We start from the raw sequence: 22,659 nt of genomic DNA, 5'->3' as shown, positions 1-22,659 counted from the left end.
ATCGCTGCCCTACAACACAGACCCTGTGCTAAACAGGGAGGAGCTACAAAGCAGCAGCACATTTGCAGAGCCACTGGGATGTGAATCTACCCAAGCTAAGCACGGACACACCTACTGAGACTATATGACTCAGGTAAAAACAGTACTGAGGGGCTCAACACCACTCTTTCCAGAGGTCAGTATGGGATGTCCATGTTCTTGCATGGCACTACACTGTGCTGGGGCACTCAGATTGCTCTACAAGAGCCCAGCCCAGCTCTGGCAGTCAGGGAGTTAACCTGGAGCAAGCCTGTCCTCTCTACTGGTTGCATCCATGCCACACTCCTGAGCACATTCTCTATTACCTGAGTGCCAAGCTTTCCTGTTCTGTGAAACCTCAGGCTCCCTTGAACAATATAAAGTTAGCTGCACATAGTGAGAACTGCAGGTTTATTTTTAGTCACTTCCACAAGGAGGCTTACACCTCTATCACAATACAAAACTGCTACTTTACAGAGAAGTAGATTCATACTAAATCCTGCATTACTAGAAGACTGACATTATCCACACAGATAAGACAATTTTCTAGAGCAGCAGCGTTTGAACTCCCCAGTGCACCAGGTCATACAGAATTCCAGCTATGCTATCCTATGCTATTTACTGCATGTAAAACTTTCATCTGCATGTGCAAAGTAAATCCAGTACATCTCAAAATATTTTCCTTTATCTCAGGGCCCCTTAACAATCACAGGAGGCTAAGGAAAATCAGAAGTACAGAATGGGTTCTGTTCAAAGCAGCATTACGTGGAAAAGGATTTTTCAGCTTCAATAAAAAGACAACTAAGGGGAAATATGACATAACCACAAAAAACCCAAAAACTTGAGGTGATAAATACAGAATGACTGTTTTGTATTTTCTACAGCACAAGAGAATAACAGATGAAGTCATCAGGCCATGGGTCTAGAAAACAAAGGACAGCTCTTCCCTCCTTCATGTACACATGCTACATGTAATTCAACTGTGCAATTTGCTGCCACGGGATATTTTGGAGCCACAAAGTGTAAATCATCCCAAAAAATAACTAGACAATTAAGAGGGGAAAAAAAGAAGATCTATTGAACACTCTTAACATGAGCTAATGTTTCCAGCTTCAAATATTTTTGAGTGCAGTCAGTCAAACTGGGAAGGAGCACAGAGTAAAAAAACCCACCACATTTTTTGCCCCATTCATACAGCCTTTCTGTAAGCTAATAGATGATGGGGACAGACCTTCAATATGACCCAGTACAGTTGTTCTTTACTATTTTATACAAACCAGGACATTGTCCAACACACAACAGAAGAGCTGAGATATTTAGTTTGGGTCTTACATGCTTACAACACAGCTGTTTATACTGACGGGGGCCCCGCATTTTTCCTGGATAAGTGCCTTTATAATGTGGGGTAGCATGAGGTTTTTTGGAGAGTGAGTTACACAGATGTAAATTGATACATTTGCTACAACATCCCTCTGAACCTCTACAGACAATACTTTCCCACCTGTCACATATGGACAGCTACATAGAGAGCTATTCAGCAGTTATAACTCATATGGCAAAAAAAAAAAAAAAAAAAAAAATCTAACTTCAAAGCTGGACTAAGGTTATAAAAAAATTCTAACAAACCTCCATGTTTTACCAAAGTCCACCTCCAAAATATATTCTCCCAAGTAACCAGGTCTTAACAGAGCTAAAACCATAAAGCCTTCAGTAAGACTCATGCCTAAAATAACCTTCACAAAAAAATATCTGGATCTACACATCATGTATACACTCATGACAGTGTGATATTTCAACAATTCATTAAAAGCTTTCCCAAGCAGAAAAATAAACTTGCAGTAAGAACCTCTAAAAGGACATTAACACCCAGCTACCTATCACAGTATTTTATTCAAAATAAAACCAGTATCTCTACCTTATGCTCTTAATCCTCAAAGACATATATAGAATAGAAGGTCAAGAAGAAAATGTACAGTTCTGATGGATATTACAAGTCATGGACTTAAGTATGGTACTGTGACTTACCACTGTCATCTCATCTCACTCGCATCTGTGAAAGAGTACCAAGGAGGTATTTCTCTCATCATTCTACCCCTATTTTTTTAAGCGCTAACTAACCTTTTCCTCACCTGACAAACAACTAGAAATAATAATTCTCTAGTTCGTCTCAGTTATTTTTAGTTTAGATTTTACTGTTTTTTTGTCACAATGTAAGTAACATTAATAGAAGTTTGTTGCTTTTCTTATTCAATAAAAGGGTCTCTTCCTTAAAAAAAACCCCATCTCTCCTTTGGGGAAGTAATTGTAAAAAGATTATGTAATTTTGTCCTGTAAGCAAAGATCTTTTATTTCTGAATAAAGTACAACTGTTCCTACAAGGTGGAGGAGGGTTATTTTCCAACAATTGTGTTCACTGAACACTGAAATTTTTAACTTAGTAAAGCTGATGAGTAAAGTTCTATTTTAGAAACAGAAGTTTTTTCCACCAAAAGAACATGAATACGTTCTTCAGAGTTCCTCCTCCTCCAAATAAAACATGTCATGCAAAGATTTTCATGAGCTAAATGCATCGAGTCACAGGAATACTTACTCCTCCTTTCTTTTCAGATTCTCTCTTGCCTCCTGTGCTTTAGCAAAAATAAACCATTGAAGGGTTGCTGGATCACAGACCGTTGGGATTGTAAAGTGTCCAAATTCATGTAAGCTTGGTGCATATCTGTCACTAATGAAACATGATGAAAGTAAAAAACTAGGTATCTTTTTTTTAATGCTAGCATTTTGATGAATTACTTTCAGAATGAATTCTGAAGATAAAAGAACATCAATTAATCACAATCAGAATAATTGGTAAAAAATTAATCAAGTTCAGATCATGAGAATACAGAAGCATCATACATAAAGCTTTTTTAGAATTACATTTCAAAAGCAACTGTCAACAATACTCAGAAAATATAAACAGAAGCACCATCATACACCGCCGAGTGTTGACCTGACAGCACGAAACCTTTGATTTAACCCAGCACAACACCATAAGATAAAGACAGAACTGAGTCTAAATTGAATGAAATAAGCAGGATTTTCTTCAATCTGATTCCTTCTTAACCCATAAAAAAGCGCTTAAAACCTTTAGAAACAAAAAGACTTTGACATAATGAAAATCCAAGAAAATATTAGGTTTCTTCTTAGTGAGAGCAATAATCAGTGTAACGAAAACCCAAAAAACCTAAAAAAACAAAACAAAAAACCCGCCCAACCAAAACACTAAAAAACCCCAAACCAAACCAAACAAAAAAAGAGTAAAAGCTCTAAAAGGAAGAAACCTTTCCTGCAAATACCTACCTTTCCAGAATCATTTGCAAGCCTCGCAGACTGCGAGGATGAAAAGGTAGTCTACTGTCACGCAATTTATTATAGAAAGAGTCCAGAGTCTCATAGTACTCTTCCAGAGTCAACAGGGGTTGCAGTTCTTCAATATATATTACTTGTATGCCTCCCAGAAGTTGGCTTATCCGATCTTCCAAGAACAGCAGCCTTTTTTGAAGTTTATAATAATTTGGCAATCTCTCAAAAATCTGTGCACACACACAAACATTTCCTATGTTACAAAGCATAAAACTTAAAGAAATGAAAAAAATAACAAGAAGCTGTAAAAGAAGAGACACTTAACAATGCAAACATGGAACCCAAGGGAAAAAAAAAAAGAATTGAATACCAAAAATCAGAAATACCAAGTATATATATTTTGGGGCAAGATATAATAGTAAGTATTTTCAGTATTTATACTATAAAGGCACCAAAAGGCTGTAACAAGATTGATGGATGCCCTCTTTTCCCTATATATCCAGAAATTAATAGTCCCAGATTAAAAAAAAAGTAAAAAAATCTGACATCTACATAAAATGTTTATCACCACAGTTTGCCAGCCTAATTTATACCAATTCTCAAAAAAGAGAAGTCTCTGTTCCTGGAACTAGTTCTTTCCAAGGGTTTGGATGATAACCTAGCTCATCCTGAGTCTGAAGGGAGAGGAGAAAGGAGGAAGGTACCAGATCTCTAATTTACAAAACCTATACCAGAAAAGGTTAAAAAATGATCAGACTTGTGAGTTGAGACACAGAAGGTATGATAGGGAGACGGCTGGAACAGGGCAACAAGTGAAAGTCTGTAGTAATAGTCACTACTTACCATCTACCCAGTTATTACTAGAACACGGTTTTCCATACAAAAAAGTACTGCTGCTGGAACAAGTCAAGTGAAATCAGAATAATCTCTTCAGAAATCCAAGACAGTAGTAGAATCAGAGCAGCTTTTGGCACAATAAAATCCATTGGTTCAGCATTTCCATTTATTATAGAGAAAAATGGCAAAAATCCTCTAAACACTGTGCCTCTGACCAAGCATTCTACAGCCTGACTTGGACACTACTCTACTGCTTCCTTTTTCTATGAGTAACAAAAGTACTAGCACTTAGGACTGCTTTCTAAAATGGGTTAGAACTGGGAAAAAAATCCTGCTCTCTAAAAAAACAAGTGGTTAACCAATCTCATTAATATTTTCAGACTTTTTCTGTGTGTCACTTAACATAATCTTCGGTGCATTTTAAAATAAAAAGCCCCTGACTTCAGGCTTAAATACCTCTCCTCTGTCTTCCAAAGCAAATACCATCACCACAACCAACTCTACACATTGTTCCATTTGCACAAAGTATCCCTTCAGAAAACCCCTTGGCAAAAGCTAGAAAGAGGCAGCATTTCTCTTTTCAAGGAACTAAGTGGGGTTTTTAGTATTAATCAGAAGTACAGTTTTACTCCAATGACTATCAACACTTGCAAATCTGAGAGTAGAAAGTTTTGCATTAAATTCTAGTTTCTCAGTTTAAGTTCTTTGTAAATCATTCACATTAACAAATCACATTTTGTATTCTGCCTCAGTGAAACATATATAGGAGAAAGATTTGGATTGAGTGCTAAATTTTTGTATTATTAACTGATTGAAATATAGAATATTATGATATTCCAGCTATATTCCCAACTATGAAATTCCACTGATATTTCCTTTATAAAGAAATATTTTTTGATAGAACTATCAGTAACATTTCAGTAACCAAGATTCAAGAAAACTTCCTTAAGTGACACGCTGATATTGCTATACACTGTGTGGTTCTTTGCATATAATACTTTATCATTCAGGATGCCAGAAAGCTTGTCAACTCCAAACTTTACACAAACAGCAGCAGAATTTGCATAGTCACTAAATATAAATTTCTGCAACATCCACGTTATCTGCCTAAAAGAACAAAGTGGAGTGACGGGGTTGGTTAGCAGCCATTGACTGAAATGACCACTTCACAACTCCCTTTATGTCCCATTTTTACAAAAAAGCTGAATAAAATTCCTAAATTCTTCATGGGAATGAGCTCTTTATGGATAATGAAATATTCTGCCAGTGCTCATTGCATAGACTGGAACACTGCATAACAAATTAGTTTTCTTTGTATCTAATCAGGCGTAGGACTGATTTGTTAGTGAAAGCAGCAGTAAAGATCTGACAACGATTGTTGTTAGGAACAGTGTATCACAGGATTAAATTTAGAATGCAATGTACACAGTTATGCTAAATATAGCAGCTATGTGTTTGCTTTAAACTACTCATCAGTCATCTGCATCAATTAATATTTTGGTTATAGTTTGAAAAAGGATGTCATGAACAAGAGGCATTATCATTTACTTTGAAATCTTCTTACTTTGGTCCAGTGATGGTGAACATCCATGGTCCCCAGCATTATGTGGCCTGCTGCACTCATACCTGAACGGTCTGTAAATACCACCGTGCGTCCTAAAGGTTGAACAAAGCTCTTTACTAATCTGGGTTACTGCAATTATTCCCACAATTATTTTAGGCTGAACTATGCTACTAACATCACAAGCAACACGCTTCTGCAGCACACACACGAGTAGGTCCTTTCATTATTCTTAAAATTTGGAAGAGTGATTCTTGAAAACTCCAGGAATTTTTTTCATACAAACCTTACCTAGCATTTGCCTTCTCCTTGTTTAAACTTGATAGATTTTTAGTTAACTGGACTTTTTTCTTACAAAGGCTACTTTTAAAATAGGAGAAAATCTCAGCAGACAGCATATTCAAAGAACCTGTACAAATCACGTATACAATAGGAAATATATGCTATATGCTTAATGTATCAGTAAGGTAAAGGTTGGTCAAAGAACTATTAGCACAGCCATTCAACACTACTTCCACAGAACTCTGCAACACGCAAGCTGTGATAAACACTTTCACATTAGGTTTTTGCTCTTTTTTTAAAGAAATAGAGACAACATAAAAAGATAATACTAGGTTTACTTTTGGGGGGACAAATCAGTTTTGAGTCCAAGTATGGGTTTTTTAAGTGAAGTACAAAGATCCTCCAGAATTCTTTGGGGTAAAAGCACAGACAACTATTTATCAAAATAAGCTTCCACAAAAGTCTTCAGTGTGGTGTATTAAACTACAAGACAAGGCTTAAATAGAAGCTCTCGCTCTCAGAAATGTTTTCCAAAATCCTTAAGAAACAGTGTATTGGGTTTGTGTGGTGGGGTTTTGGTAGTGGGGGAGGGGCTGCAGGAGTGGGTTCTGTAAGAAGCTGCTAGAAGCTTCCCCGGCTCCAAGTCGGACCCGCCTCTGGCCAAGGCTGAGCCCATCAGTGACAGTGGTAGTGTCTCTGGGATAAAATATTTAAGAAGGGAAACCTGCAGCAGAGAGGGGAGTGGGATGTGAGAGAAACCCCTGTGCAGACAGCAAGGTCAGTGAAGAAGGAGGAGGAGGAGTTGTGCTGGAGGAGGGGATGCTCCTGCAGCCTGTGGTGAGATGGCAGTCTGTCCCCCCCCAGCCCGTGGAGGGGAGTGGGGGAGCAGATGCCCACCCGCAGCCAAGGGAGGGCCCCCAAGATGGCCATGATCCATGGGAAAGTCTGCGCTGGAGCAGTCTGTGACTGAAGGACTGCAGCCCGCGGGAAGGACCCTGGAACACTGGAGCAGTTCGTGAAGAACTGCAGCCTGTGGGAAGGACCCATGCAGGAAAAGTTCATGGAGGACTGTCTCCTGTGGGAGGGACCCCGCACTGGAGCAGGGGAAGAGTGAGGAGTCCTCCCTCTGAGGAGGAAGGAGCGGCAGAGACAACGTGTGATGAATTGACCCCAACCCCCATTCCCCGTCCCCCTGCACCACTGGGGGGAGGAGGGAGAGAAACTGGGAGACGAGTTGAGCCGGGAAGGAGGGAGGTGTGGGGGGAAGGTGTTTTAAGGTTTGGTTTTACTTCTCATTGTCCTGTTTTGATTTGATTGGTAACAAATTAAATTGATTTTGTGATTTTTTTTCCCCAAGTCGAGTCTGTTTTTTGCCCATGACCATAACTGGTGAGTGATCCCTCCCTGTCCTTGTCTCAACCCACCAGCTTTTCTTTGTATTTTCTTCTCCTCATCCCACCGGGGCCAGAGGGGGGAGTGAGTGAGCGGCTTCCTGGTGCTTTGTTACCAGCTGAGCTTAAACCACGACAGAGGGCAACACTGACTTTAAGGCATCTAGTCCATCCTTGTACCCCAAGGCAAGACCAACTGTACCTGTATAATTACTGACAAGTATTTGTCCAGTATATTATTGAGGATCTTCAAAGATGGAGACTACAACAAGTTCACAAAACAGACTTCTCTAGCACTTTAAGTCCTTGGTGTGCTTAGGTAAAGAAACTAATTTGAAACTTAATGCAATTTATAACTACTATTTATTGTCCCATCCCCTCTGTCGTTTGACAAAGGATTAGGTTAACCCTCAAATGAAAGCCGCTCAAAACTGAGTATCTGCAGAAAGGCATAAAATGTGGAGTTACCATTAGAGCAAAGAGGTCAAACAGCTGTACGAGAAGAATGGTAGATCACATTTACAGAATATTTTAGTTTTTCCGTAAGAAAATACAGACTTTAATACAGGTATTTTATGGAACATGCATGATAAGAGAAGACAATATGATTTTAAAGGTATTCTAGCAAGCCCTCCTTATACTGGCTCTTTAGAGAGCTACTCGCATTTTTGGCTTGAATCTACCATGGGTAACATTCTATTGCTACTTCTACCCTTTCAGAGATTCAGTATGGATTTTTTACTTTCATTCTTAGTACTAAGTCTAGCACCTTCAACTCACTCAGTTTGCACCTATTAAGAAGTAAAACAGAAACCAAGTGTAGCAAATACACTATAAGGAAATGTCACTTTAAAAAATACCCAGTAGCTTAAAATGTAAGTTCTCACCAGTTTTCAGTAGCCTGGCAGGTTTGTTTTTGCAGTTATCAAAAGCATTCATGAAAAGAGCAAGAGCTCCCTTCTCACAGAATACTCATGCTCATCTTTGAATCAATACTATATTAGGATATAAGAAACAAGCAACAGAAATACCTTTAACGTTCTTTAATACTTCAGGTCTCTGTTGGACTAAGCGACCTAGACTGTGTAGTTGGCTGCAGCGGTGAGCAATACCCCAGCTTCTCTGCCACCTAAATGAAAATATAGTTGAAAGCATTTCATTCTCAACATTATTAAAAAAAAAAAAAATCACAGAATTTGAGATGCAGCTGAAAGCCTTATAACACAAACAACTCAAAATAGCACTCCAACAGTAATAAAAGCAAAAGCCTACTGAAAAGATGTGTTATATGCTATTTAAACAGATAAAAGCCTAAATAAAATGTCAGTCTTTCTTAAAGTGAGTGCCAAAAAAAAAAAAAAAGGAATAAAACCAGATATAGGAAAAATAACTGTAAAACCTAGTAGACAGAACAGAACTTGCAAATCTCTCCCCCAATAAGAAGGAGGTTAGTAAGTAAATTGCAAGACAACCCAGTATTTCATTCAGTCATGTGGCACGCAGTTTCTGTCTGTACACTGTGTAATGTTTGTCTAGGGGAGCAAATACTGTATATAAGGACATTGCCTCTTTTTTTTTTTTCTTTTTCTCCTTTGAGTTCCGAGCCCAAAACATTACTATGATTCCAGTGGTAAGTTGCTATATATATTCATATTTCACAGTGGAATAATTTTTGTTAAACCATACAGGAGCCAGGTGTTACACTGGTGACTTTAATATACATAGTTTTGACACCTCTTCCATCACAGACAGATCAGACAAACTCCTAACTAAATTTCTAAAAGCATTTAAACTGTAAAGTTGTCCCAGTGTATTGAAAAATTGCATCCTTTTACCAACTTCTAGCTCATCTAAAACTGTCTCAAAATGGGAAGCTACCCTTCCCTCATTGTACTGGGTCTCTCTGGGATGGCGTTATTTTTCCTCACAGCACCCCTGTGTTTTGTATTTTTTACTAAAACAGTGTTGAAGACACACCACTGTTTTGGCTATTGTGCAGTGCTGGCACAGCGTCCAGGTTTTTGCTTTTTCTTCCCACTCTGCCCCCCTCGATCAGCGAGTAAGCTGGGGTGGGCAAGAAGCTGGGAGGGGACACAGTCAGAACAGGTGACTCCAACTCGCCAAGGAATATTCCAGACCATATGATGTCATGCTCATCAATAAATGCTCAGGGAAAGGAGGAGGAAGGGGGGACCCTCATAGTTATGGCATTTGTCTCCCCAAGCAAGCATTACACATACTGAGGTCCTGCTTTCCAGAATGGTCTAAACACCTGCCTGCTGATGGGGAGTAGAGGATGAATTCCTCCTTCTGCTTTGCTTGAACGCACAGCTTTGCTTCACTTCACCTACTGAGCTTCTAACTTGATCCATGAGTTTTCTTGCTTTTGCTCTTCCTATTCTCTTCCTCCCATATCACTGGGGGTGCGTGAGCGAGCAGCTGTGTGGGTACTTAGCTGCTAGCTGGGGTCAAACCACATCATCTCATTTAGGGAAACCTAACTGGCAAAACCCCACTCTTTGGGATGCAGAGAATAGATACTATGCCACAGCACTTATGAGGCAATTCAACCTATTCTAATGCAAGTCATTCTAATAACTATTTACTGTTACCTAGCAGTATCACTTTGCTTTCAGTAGCACCAGACAGGAATGTAAAAAGGTGGCTTATAGATCCTACCTTCTCTTTCACTGTCCTAAACCTAGCAATGGAATAAAGCCAATAACCCCGTTATTTTTTCAAACCTCTGTGAACACTAGCATTAGGCTGCAGGATCACAAGCAGTAGTTCCTGATTAAGATACTTGCTTGTCAGATTTCTGACACTCACATTCTTTTCTGAATTATGACAATATAACTCTTGGAAGGTTAATAACTCCTCATGGAACGCAATAGTTTTAGTGTATTTTAAAACAACAAACTACAAGAAAATTAAATAAAAGCCATGAATAAAACCAAACCTACGCATGTAATACTGAAGACTGTTTCAGAAACTTAACCCCCCCCACCACAGCACAGTTGCAGAGGATTAGAAATCGTGTTCAAAAAACCTGGTATCAGCTTAAAGGAAGCCAGGGTCTTTTACAGAGTGAAAGGAACAAAAGCATGATTTCAGAAGCTCCAACTCTCTCTTTCCTGGTTAAAAGAAGAACTTAACAGACTAGCCCTTGAAATAATCCCCAAAGTTTATTTTTCCATTGTGGAATACTCTCACTGCCATTTCCCATCCTGAATATCCCACTTCAGAATGTCCTCATTCAAAAGCACAAAATTTAAAAAAGAATCATAAATTATTTTCTGGAAAATATTCTGATGAATCAAGATTACCAACTGTACTCAGTCCTTTCAAGCAAACAAATATCATTCTCCTCTGGAGTATGGGAAACAAGACAGTAGAAAAAACAACATTTTTATTAAGCCTTCACAGGATGTCATCATGTACCACGCGCAAAGTTGCATTTCATTGCCAATCCAGTTATCTTTGTAGACATTCACCTGAATTCAAGAACAATTTTATCCAGCAAAACACCCAAACTAATGCATACACACATGTCCCATTTCAAGTGCTTATGTGTTTGCCTCAACTGGAGCCTATGTTATCAGTTACAAATACTAGGTCTTTTTAAGCAAATTGTAACAGGAAACTTTTGTCCCAATAGAATTCTTCTAGAAAAGTAGTGCAATAACACTTTTACATATATGAAACATAGCTGTTTTGCTGGAATAAGCCTTTAAAGCTCATGGTGTAGTATTACACAACACTTCCTTGCTTTGACTGTCTTAATGCTAAGTCCAACTGATCTAATTTATTACCTGATATCTGAGAGCTCAAGTTGATGAGAGAGTTCAAATTTTAAACGTTCTAGTTCTTTTCTAAGTGGCAAACTCTTTTTCAGCTTTTTTACTGCACTTGCTTCATTATCATCTAGCCAGGATCTGAAAGAAGAGGAGGAAAAAAACCCAACAGCAGAGGCATGATGTATTATTATCTTTCACGTAAACAGTACAGCTAACTGAATTCTTACTGTTAACATTAATGTTTTATGTCGAGACCAGGTAAAGGCATTTTTTAAAAGTAGAGGACAGAAACTGAAATTGCTAAATGCTTCACCTTAAGATATCGACAAAGGAAAATCTGGCACTTAATGTCTTTGAGGGGGACTAGGGAAGCAAATCAAGCCAAAAGACACTGACAGTGTTACAACTGTAAGACTTAGAGGTGTGAAAGGTGTAGAGCAGCAGATCAGTGTGATTTAGGGGGGCAGTTTCAGAGAACGTAGTGCTTTAATAAAAGAAGTTCCCACACATATGCCTTTAAAAAACAACAAAAACCAAACCACCAAAGTCATCATAGTAGACTATCAAATAAGGGAGGTGGTACCAAAGGGCTAACTTAGGTAACTCTTACAGAGCTGGAATGAACATAGATTAAGCAGGTCAAAGTTTTACAGTTCTTTTGTCAATAATCAGGCAAACATGACTCATGGAGTACATCTAAAATTTTCAATAAACAGGATCATTATTTCTAGGAAAAAGCTACTCTAAGAGATTTAGCCTTTGTTCATGGCATAAACTTATTTTCATACTCTTTGTTTTTACAAACAAGTACTTCCATTCTCATACTGTATTCTAAGCAAAACAATTCAAAGTCAGAAGCAAAAAGAGAGGCCCAACGCCAAACAGCTAGGTATTAAAACCAGACTGTTAATATGTAACTGTTCGTGGCACTTCTTGTAAATGTGTAAAAATAAGTAAAAATATTCTCTAGTATGTTAAATCTCAGTTAAGCGTTTTACAGTAGCATATAGTATAGTAGTTTTATTTGAGAGGTGCTAGGCAGGATGAGGGGTATTCTTTGCTCCAAAGACACTACCACCACAGTTCTGCATTTATTTCAAATGACACCTAAGCCTCATTGTTACAAAAAAAGTTTTTCAAGGCAGTATTTTACACCCTTCCCCAAAATGAGCACATACAGATTTTATAAACAACCAACTTCTTATACACAACATGCTGCATTGAATGCAAGTACAGTGTTTATAATTGCGTCAATTTAAGTATTAGGGTTGGTATGCTGAACAACAAATCAGAGGCACAACACTAAGACATCTGGCAAATTAAAACATTCTAACCTTAGTTTTCATGTATTATCTCCCACCCCCAACAGAATGTGATAATGAAATACTAACAATAAAGTTAAATAGTTTTGTGTTACAGAAGTCCTATAAGAGGTAAGGAGCTATCTGGAACAAGAAAAACTAGATCAACCAAAACTAGATTGACCAAATGTGAATGCTGGGCAAAGAGACAAGAATGCTTCAGCTTAGCTGGCACTATAGTTATCCCAGGAGCTCATTTGAAATCTCTTCAATTATAAAAAGCATGACAGAATTACATGTCAGACAATAAAGCTTTGTATTGTTCAGAATGTTTATTGATTGCCTTTCAAAAAACTCAGCATTAGAATAAGACCAATTTAGGTTACAAAATACCAGTTAAATAAAAGCCTTACATACATTAAAGTTGTTTCCACTCTCTGGGCTTGTTCTAGTTCCTCCTCAGGATCCTTGAATCCAGTAAATGAATAGTAAGTCTTATCCCATTTGATAGGTCTGTTCACTGCGCTTTTTGCTTCCTTGTGGGTCTGAGAGTTCACATTCAAACTCTGAATATGCTCCGTAGATAAACTGCAGGAGTTGAGAATATCTAATACTGTGCTCAGGAGATCCCTAGTATGTAATGTAAAACTGACTGCTCGAAACCCTATAAAATACAAGTCCCACAAAATTAGTATTATTTAATCAAAATTATTTAAAATGCATTTACATTTCTCTCATCTTACAAGAACCCAAACAAGGCGTACCTAGCTGGAAATTATTATGATATTGTAATTTCAACACTCACTACAAAATTCACATGCAGTTTAACCTTTAAAACTGTTATGTGTCCAAAAATATAAACAGAGCTGTTTTAAATATCTGAATCATTGGACAAACTGGAAACCTACCTACAGATGCAGCGTAACCGAAAAAAGGATGCTTTTGCTTTAGCAGTGGCAGTTTTGTCCAACGCCTCTAAAGAATTCACATCATTACTGATCATCACGTTGGATATAATTTACTGTAGAAATGCAGTACTACAACAGCTCTTCACAGGCTATGAACAGAACAAACCATTACACTTGCACACCACCTAAAACCAAGTCCCATCACTTGGCTATCGGGCCTAACTGCCCCATTAGAAACCAAGCAAGTATTAGACTCAACAGCAGAACACAGCTGCCAGTTCAACTGTTATTTTAAGTAGACTGGACATAACACTACTATTTTCTTGAAAAACAGTATGATTTTGTTTTCTAGCACTAGGGTCCCTCACAATTTTCTCAAGCGTTTTGACTAGCAGGATATAGAACATAAAACTCATCTGTTAGATAAGGCATATTGGTACACCAGAGACAAATACGTAGAATAAAATTAATCAAACCAAATATTCCAAACTTGGCAATATTTTCTGTAGTCTCAAGGCTAAGAGACAATGTGGTAAATTGAAGCTCCAGATATTATACAACTTCTGCTTCCAGACTAAATTCCTACTAATCCTACAATCACCCTGACAATGTGTACTGCACATTATCTGCAATGAAAACAAGGACCCAACTGTTGTTCCAGTTAAACATGACAACAGTATTAAAAGCAGAAAAATTATCATTTATATCAACCTATGTTTTTTACTGCCTCATACTGTAACTTGACCTCAACTTTGTTATTTCTCATTCTTTCAATACTTTTTAAAGCTTAAGATGTTTAATTACTTGGGAAGGTCCTGTCTGACCTAATACATATTTTCATGGATTGAGAGGATTTTATTCAGTTGAAAAGTCATTATGACTGCACAAGGCCAAGTAATGGTCTGAAAGAATTTAAATACAGGAAGATACATTCTGCACAATATAAAAGCACCTGAAGCACTGAAGGATTCTTGAACATTAGAAGAGTTTGGTTCTCTTTCTCTTACATAAAAAGTAAGCTGAGTTGGCTTAAAGGAGCGAAATCCTGGTTTCTGTAGATTCTCCAAGTAGCCATTTAACCTCTTCAGAGAGTTTTCATTTACTTCCTGTTTAAAAAAAAAAAGAAAAAACCCCCAAACATTACAGATGATTAATTTGGCCATTTTTCATCTAAACCTTTTTAATCTTACATGCAGAATTAGTTTTTACAAACTGCCGGCTGCTCTTAACAAGTAGTGATATAGTTCATATTCTCAGTGTAAATGAATAATTATCTTGCATGAATAAATTCTATGATGTACATACTTGTACATTCCTGTGCGTTCCAAAACACCACTTTTAAGGCTTTCAAGCTTAAAGAAATCCATTCATTCAAATATAATGCACAGCATTTCAATGTGATAAAGCAAGTAATATGTATTATAAATTAGTCTGGAAGGATTCAGCATTTTCTTTTTAACAATTAAACAGAAAATATGACTAATAAATAATGGATGTTTAAGAGACCTATGCCTGTTAAAAATAAAGAAAGTGTGTATTTTTGTCCTCTGGTAACAAACATATTCAATTCTAACACTACTTTTTTTAACATGACAGCAGGAAAACTAGAAAATTTCCATCCTTGATATAGGACACACTTACAAAGAAAGCATACTAAAAGATTTTTACCCTCTCTTTGGGATGCTGGCCAAAGAAATCTGGATGCACAGCAAAATAGAAAGGTCTGAGAGCATTGATGGCATCAGCTCCTGACAAAGTTCTTGACTGAAGAATGCACTGTAGCAATATCTTCTCCAGACATAACCTAATAAAGTAATAAAATGTTTATGTATGATGCAACCAATCAAGTGACAAACTGATATAAATTACTTTAGAATGTGACAGAATGGAGTAAACATTCACAGTTGCAAGTATAATCATTTAAAACTGGTATTAGAAGTCCGAGTTCTGGATTTTTCCCCTTGACACTCACAGAGCTGTATTTATACAGAGCAAATCCAACAGGTTCGAGAGATGGTGGACGCTAACAGCTGATTAAAGACATGTAAATAAGTACTATAACTTTTCCCTCTACTTTCTCAAAGCAGGCTCAAGTAAAAATTCCCCACTCAAGTAGTTCGAACGATGAAGACTGGCTTTAGTGGTATTTTTTGTAGCTATTGCTGAAGCTGCTCTTAAAAGCCAACTCTTACATACTTTTTGAACCTTCAAGTTAAAAAGCCAAACCCACTATTTTTCAGGCAGTGCCAAAAGAATAGTAAATTTTACCCAGGAATAATAATCACCGTTCAATCAAACGAAGTTCTGCATTAGTTTCTGAGGTCCACATACTTGTGTCCATTTAAAAAAAAACAAACCAACAACCTACTTTCCCAAACATACTCTTTTATAGAAGGCATCAAGTAAAAAGACAGTACGTTTTTGCCCTTTGATCTTCACTGAAATAGAAGAAAACAAGGACTAAAAGAAATTTCAGTGGTGGGAAAAGAAGATTGTTTCACCTAAGATCACAAGGAAAAGTTAAGTTGAAGAAGTTCTAGGAAGTTCAGAAAGTACAAAAGATGAATACCTCCAATTATGCATAAATTAAACTACAGTTCTGCAATGAGTACACTTGTGTAACAGAAGACCGAAATGGAAGGAAAAACAAGTTCTGAATTAAAGACCACCATAATTTCTTGCCATAGCTCAAAGCTGATATTCAGGTTAGCAAACTGATTACCAAGAGACAGTATATATAAAAGCAGCAAGAAACTGTGAATTGGTAAATATTTAATAATAGATTTCTCCTTCAGCTGATTTCACAGGCTAACAAATTCAAGGGGCCAACCATTTTCTCTGTGATTAATGTTCATTTTAGTTAGCAACTCAGAAGGGTAGGGATTCTGCTCTGTTAAGCAATACAATGCTGCTTCACTCCTCACAGTATCATTCAAACTGTGAGCCCCAAATAGGAAAATATATGGCAGATTGAGGCAAAGCTGCTTCCAATTCACTAATAACTTTATTAATAATAGTGAGCAAGACTGTTTTACAAAGCTATTTGTTCAGCATCCTAGACCAAATAATTGTCCTGGACACAGAAACATGTGACACTATTTCCTGGATGTTTTCATTAATTAAAAAGGAAAAAAAAAAAAAAATCCCCAAATTTCTGCTCAGACAATAAGCAGTATTTTTCATTTTGGCAAATGGTAGAGTAAATGATGACAATTGAGTTGTCAAGCAGACGCAACGACCCTTACTTTACCTTTTTTCCTGTCAACCTTTCCAGCTCTTCAATTAGAAACATGAAAGCAGTTAAAGCTAATGCATTCTGCCTAAGAGGTGGGCAAATATTTAATTAGTAGGTCTTAAAAGTCAGCGTGCTGAAAACAGGATAAGTTTTCATAGAAAAGTGGGACGGAAGACTTGTAATGGAAGATGACTGATGAAATTTCAAACCGTTATGACTAAAAACAATTTTCATGTGCATTAATTAAATGGAAGATTAAAAAACCCCCATAAAACGTATTACTGGCAAACACTTCTACCTCCTTGCTGGCTGCACCTCAGAAAGACTCTGAAGACTACTTATCACTATAGCCCATGATCCTACTCAAAATAGCAGGAAACGGTGAAGTACCACAGCAATATTATGTTTTTATGGAGAGCAAAAGCTCTCAATGACAAGAACATGCCAGAGTTGCTCAGTGACACGTGGAAAAACCCTCTACCTGACCTGGTAAGAAAGGAAGGAAAGCACACTGGATAGAAGTCCACTTGGTCATATGGTTTACCATTTTGGATCTAGAAACACCAAAATAATTGTTTTGCTGAGAAAAAAAAATAGCAGAAATTTTCTTCCCCCCCCTTTTTTTTTTTAGCAAGTGGACACAAAGCAGTGAAAAGGAAAAAAAAATTCTTTCCAACAAAGGAAAAAAAAGTAAATTAATCAGCTACCTATCTGATAGCAGTTTTGACAAACAGCCGTGCAAGAAACCCACATCCTTCTAGACCCAGCTGCTAGGAGGAAGTAAGGAGTGCAGTTCTCTCTTCCCCTTATTCGTACACCATTTCCCACATACACTCTTGAGCTACATTGCATGCCGTTTCCAGTAGTTAGGAAAAAAAAGTTCCAACATACCTGGAAACTATTAAGCATACTTCCAAGTTTATTAATCATAAACTTCCATCTGGTATTCTACAAGAAAAACGGCCAAGTATGGTTAACTTTAGTTCCCTTGTTTTGTATCTAAACAACACTGTCATGCTAGTAGGAAGGCTGAGGATTCCAGCCAAAAGTCTATTTTGAACTTGCTTAAAAGAGAAACGCTCAAAGGCCAAAATTAGTCTGTGTGACAGAAGGAAGAATTCATTCACTGAAGGTGAAAGACAGAAAACTCTGAGGCATCCTTCAAGTGACAAAATAAATTAATTAAAATGAATTTAGAGAGAGAAAAAGCAAGAAAGATGCTTATGGCTTCACTCACAAGGAGCAAGGATTGTTCCAAGAGCTTCATTCAGATTTGAAGAGCAGAGAAAGGCTTTGTGTTAAAATCAAGGTCATAGCCACTTTGAGGGCAGCCGTCTCCACTTCATGAAAGATAGGAAACACAATCTCCACTAGAACACATTACGCAACAGTACTCTAGGACTGATTTAATTTATTGATTAAATAATTCCCTTCAGCCTTCTTTTTACTTTTTCTTCAGATATCTCTGAAGTTTAACTTTTTGGCTTATAGCTTTGACACTGAAAAGCTTTGTTAAATTAAGCTCATTATTACAGATATATTCACTCATTTTGAAACACTGAGCTTTAATAACTCAATAATGCAGTAATATATTGGACATCTTATTCAGATTTAGACTACCACGTTCTCATAATTAAGCTATTTTAAAACCCTTGTTTTGTTGAGAGCTTTTTTTAGCGTCTCACTCGAGGACAGGCATATGGCTTTTGGGGATTTTCAACTGTGGATGCTTTGTTGAAAGCTTCAAGCTGTAAAGATGAGAAAGCCAAAGAAATAAGCATTAAACAAAAATACTGAACCAGTTTTACATATATGTGAGTCATAAGCAAACACTTAAACACATTCTAAAGGTAAATGAGGTCAACAACATGCCATACCTTCGCACGGCTCTCAAGCAGCAAAACATTTCAGCAACTCAATGGTCAAGCCAACTTTCAGCCATCCACTAACTCACTTAAAAAAAAGAAAAAAATATCCTGTTTAGTAAGGGACACAAGTATTTTCCCCTGTTACTTATCAGTGCATTCTCTAAATCCTAGGTGATAAAGTCTCAATTTTATATTACAGTTGTGAAATCACACATAAAACCTAAAGCTTTGCACAAGAATGTTTTCAGTTTCGTCTACTAACAGTGAGTCTTACAAACATTAATAGTTATCATATTTTGATTTGAAGATGAATAAAGATATTAGGAAAAAAAAACCTAAAAAATTATTTATTGAAAATGTTTCCCGCTCTTCCCCATGTTCAGTTTTTGTCTTGAAGTATAGAAACAAAAAAATAGAAGCTTTCTTTAAGCATTAACACATACCAGCTCGTGGAATTCCATGTAAATTTTTACTCTGCTAAGTCGAAAACTTTCAAACAAATGATAATACTTTAAAATTTATGTGCCAACTGTTTTATGCAGGCATGATATAAAACCAAAGGGAAAGACACTGTCATACAACAATGCCTGGAAATCTTTTATCAAAAGTTTGCCGGCATTCATAAAAAGAAATTAGCAATTTTTATCAGTAACTTCTGCGCTATGCAACTGTAATTACAGAGTTTTCCAACAGGAGATAAACCACTTAGCACATCAGAGTGCAAACGTATACCTAATTATTGGGGATTATGAAGGAAGGTCCCTATTCCTCATATGTTTTCATGCACTTTTTTTTAAAATATATTTTTCTTTGCACTTTTCAAAATAACATGTTCCCACTAAGTATGCCATTTTAAAGCACCTGGGATGAGCACTTATCAGAGAAATACCATCCCTGTTCCAATACAGCATGATAGTTCCTATGACTATTTTGCAAAACACTGGAAGTTTTAGAAGCGCATCTTACTAATACAAGTATACTTAACTAAGAACCTAACTTGTTTACCAAATATTTCACTAGAGGGGAATAGGGTGAGAAAAAGATGAGCTAAAATATGCTGAGCTAAAATATCCCCAAAATACTTTATAATTCTTGTCTTCTGATTTTCAACTAGGTGAGCAAGACAGTAGTAATTCCGTTTTTAGTGTCCCCAACAACAATCCTAATCATAAACTACCTTAAATACATTAACAAGCTCTCTGATAATAAAACAGTTTTCTCTCTCTGTAATTTTAGCTTCAGGGATTTGGACAGAGGATGGAAAAAAACAACAGTCTCACTAATCTGTAGTGACACTTTATATAACCAGACAAAAGCATCATTGTTTCTTGTTTTAAAAGGTCTACTAACCTCTTAGAAATTGTTACATTGCTTAGTTAAAAAATAAAATCTCCTGGTTTTGAGTAAGTTTCACCTGCACCCCACCTCAAAGACATACTTGCTAACACAAAACAAAATATTAATTACGTTGCAGTCATTTTGCAAAAGCCTTTGGAAACATGACATTGCATGCTGCTACCTCACCACTTGAGCCGAGATTATTATCTATTTCAGGTGTTTACCTACACTCGACCCCTAAGGTAGTATGCAGAAAGCAGAATGAAAATAAACAAGATGACAATGCCCAGAAAATAAACCTGGGTGAAACCGGTTCACTCGCCGCTTGAAAGAAAATGAGCTCTAGTGACCCAACCACTAACAGTTTTAACGATTTAGAGCAGACCCCTGCTTCACGTCAAAAGTCACTAAAGGTAAGGTCTTTCCCGTAGCTCCTCAGCGGCACAGCCGCTCGTGATGTGTGTCACGCCCCCCCCGCCATTAAAAAGGCGCGGAATAACGGGTAATCCCTCCCGCCGGCAGCACCTCTCGGGCACGTCGATGCTGACCGTGCGCTGCGCCCCGCCGGGCGCCTCGGGACTCGGCTACCGGAGAACGACGGCGCCCCGGCGGCGACGGGCGCTCGCACGAGCTGGCGCCTGCCACGCCGCCTCCCCAAGGCGGCCTACGGAGACTCCGCCACCGGAGGAGCCGAGCGAGCCGGCCCCGCCGGACACCTGCCGGGCCCGCCCCGCCGCCGCCGCTGCTGCTGCGGACGGCCGCCCCTCCCGTACCCGCGCGCACGGAGCCGCCACCGCCGCGCGCGCTCCGTCGCAGGCAGGCTCCGCCAGAGCGGCGGCGGGCAGCTGCCCCGCGCCCGGCCCCCACCCCGCCGGCGGCAGGAGCGACAGAGCCCGGCCCGGTTTCAGCGCAGAACACCCGCTCCCCCACCCCCCCGCCTCTCTACGCCGGGGCTCGGCCTCGCACCGTCCTCCGACGCTAGCGAGGGCCGAGCCGCCCCCCCGCGCAGGAGAGGAGCGGCGGGGTCGCGGCGCCGCTGCCTCCTCCTCCCCCCCGCATCCCCCACTCGCAGAGGAGCCGACACCCCCGGCCCGGCCCCGCTTACCGCCACGGCCGGACGGCGCCCGCCGGGGCTCGGTCCCCATCGCCTGGCGCAGCCACCCCCACCGACGGCCCCAGAGACGGCGGGAGGGGGGATTCCCGCCGGGGGCGGGGCCGGGGGCGGCGGGGACAGCGCGCGCCTGCGCTCCCGGCCCCACCGGTTTCTCCGCGAGCCGCCGCTCCGCCGCTGCCTCCCCGCGCCCCGCCCCCGGCACTCACGTGGCGGCCGCGCGCCCTCCCCCGCGCAGGCGCAGTCGGCCGCCGCCCGCAGGCCGTTCCTCGGGGCCGCGGGGGGCCGCCCCCCCTCTCCCTGGGGGGGGGCTCCGGGGCGGGGTGGGGGCCCGCGGCCGTGCGAGCGGCTTCGTAGGTGTTACGCGCTGGGGACCGGCGGATTAGGTGAAACAAACCCGTAATAGCCATAGATTTCATGCTTGAGGTGTTGCTGCTGCCCGTGGCTGCGAAGCGCACCCCATCTTGCGAAGCTGCACGGTGGCACCGCGGCCGTTTCTCAGAGGCCTGTAACACACGATGGGGAGAAGCGGCCCCTTCTCCCTCCAGCGAGAGTATGTCCGCAGTCGCTACTCGGGGACACGGAAGGGAAACGCCTCGCACAAGAAATCCCTGCTTTTTGGCAAAGAGGGTGGAAGGGGTTTCTCCAAACGCTAGCACGGGCTTCACGTTTCCTTTGTTCCGCAGAAAAGAAAAGAAACGGGCGAAGAACCAACCGTGAGCTCTGCAGTCCCAAGGGGAAAAGCAAACGCTGTTTTCCTGCAGTTGCAAACGGTCGAGGGACACGGACATTTATACGTCTGTTTTTCTTCCAAGATAGTCGGTGTCAAGGAGCAGCTGATGCAGAGACGTGCAACCTCAGAGCAAAAACGTCTATTGCTGATCGAATTTCAGAACAAAGGGAGATTAACTGTTAGGGATTGGAGTTATTTGCATACAGTCTATTGCATTTCCAGGCAGAGAAAGTTAAAAAGAGGACTGACGTGGTTTAGGAACTATCTGTAGCTCAGTGAAGCTTTAAATCAAGTTAACGCTCTCAGAGCCCTTGGGGGATTTGCATAATTTCCATAATGTGCAGCATGTTTTTCGCTTCCCAATAGAAACCATCAGTTATGTAAGCAAATTGGTTGCATAATTATGCAGATGGGAAAATAAATTTAATTGATTCAACAGAAAAGCGTGCTATTCATTTCACCTGGGATTTCTTTTAACTCTGTGAGGAATAAAATAAATTGGGAGAGGTAATCAGCAGGTGACACTGCCAGATACCAGCTCCACTGCGTCAGGTATGTATTTTGAAACAGAGCCAGAGCACCACCACCACCACCCCCCTCCAAGCACAGGAATGAATTCCTGCTTTTTAGCTAAAGGTCTCAAAACTTACTGTTCATGAATATCACCGCAATATTCCATGGGAGTAGTGTTGTGGCTTTATCTGGTCTCATTATTCCCTATCAGTTCCCAGAATACATCCCACTGGCTGAGCAAGAGCGGCACAGACATTTCCAAATGGAAAGCTTGTTTTATACCAGATAAAATTAACATCTGAAAAAGTTTGTATTTTGACTACCTCTTGTGCCCTAACAGAAGGAGAATTTTAAGCATCACAATAAAGTTGCTACAAGCGGCAACTGAGCCATTTTCTCCTTGCTCCCTTGTTTCGGTTCTGGT

The 22,659-nt window shown here is 39.6% G+C and overlaps 1 protein-coding gene across 4 annotated transcripts in view; it reads right to left on the bottom strand.

The window, feature by feature from the left end:
- TCAIM (T cell activation inhibitor, mitochondrial) overlaps positions 1-21,104 on the bottom strand; it is a 30,378-nt gene extending 9,274 nt beyond the window's left edge. For 2 of the 4 annotated variants that reach the window (XR_008236696.1, XM_052797310.1), the window contains exons 1-10: positions 20,984-21,104; positions 18,550-18,625; positions 15,106-15,241; positions 14,390-14,543; positions 12,947-13,193; positions 11,244-11,366; positions 8,463-8,560; positions 5,762-5,853; positions 3,358-3,590; positions 2,609-2,740 (exon numbers count right to left, since the gene is read on the bottom strand). Coding sequence is in view for 3 of the 4 variants with exons in the window: in XM_052797310.1 (XP_052653270.1) it covers positions 2,609-2,740; positions 3,358-3,590; positions 5,762-5,853; positions 8,463-8,560; positions 11,244-11,366; positions 12,947-13,193; positions 14,390-14,543; positions 15,106-15,241; positions 18,550-18,578 (1,244 nt within the window). In the remaining variant the exon portion in view is untranslated. Of the gene's footprint in view, positions 1-2,608; positions 2,741-3,357; positions 3,591-5,761; positions 5,854-8,462; positions 8,561-11,243; positions 11,367-12,946; positions 13,194-14,389; positions 14,544-15,105; positions 15,242-18,549; positions 18,626-20,403; positions 20,424-20,466; positions 20,488-20,983 lie in introns of those variants that run through there. The other 2 variants (XM_052797331.1, XM_052797323.1) reach the window with 2 other exon arrangements.
- Positions 21,105-22,659: the final 1,555 nt, after the last annotated feature.

Source organism: Harpia harpyja, chromosome 1 (assembly GCF_026419915.1).
Source record: "Harpia harpyja isolate bHarHar1 chromosome 1, bHarHar1 primary haplotype, whole genome shotgun sequence".
Lineage (NCBI taxonomy): Eukaryota > Metazoa > Chordata > Aves > Accipitriformes > Accipitridae > Harpia > Harpia harpyja.
Note: the sequence above shows the minus strand (reverse complement) of the source record. Positions and strands in the feature narration are given on the sequence as shown.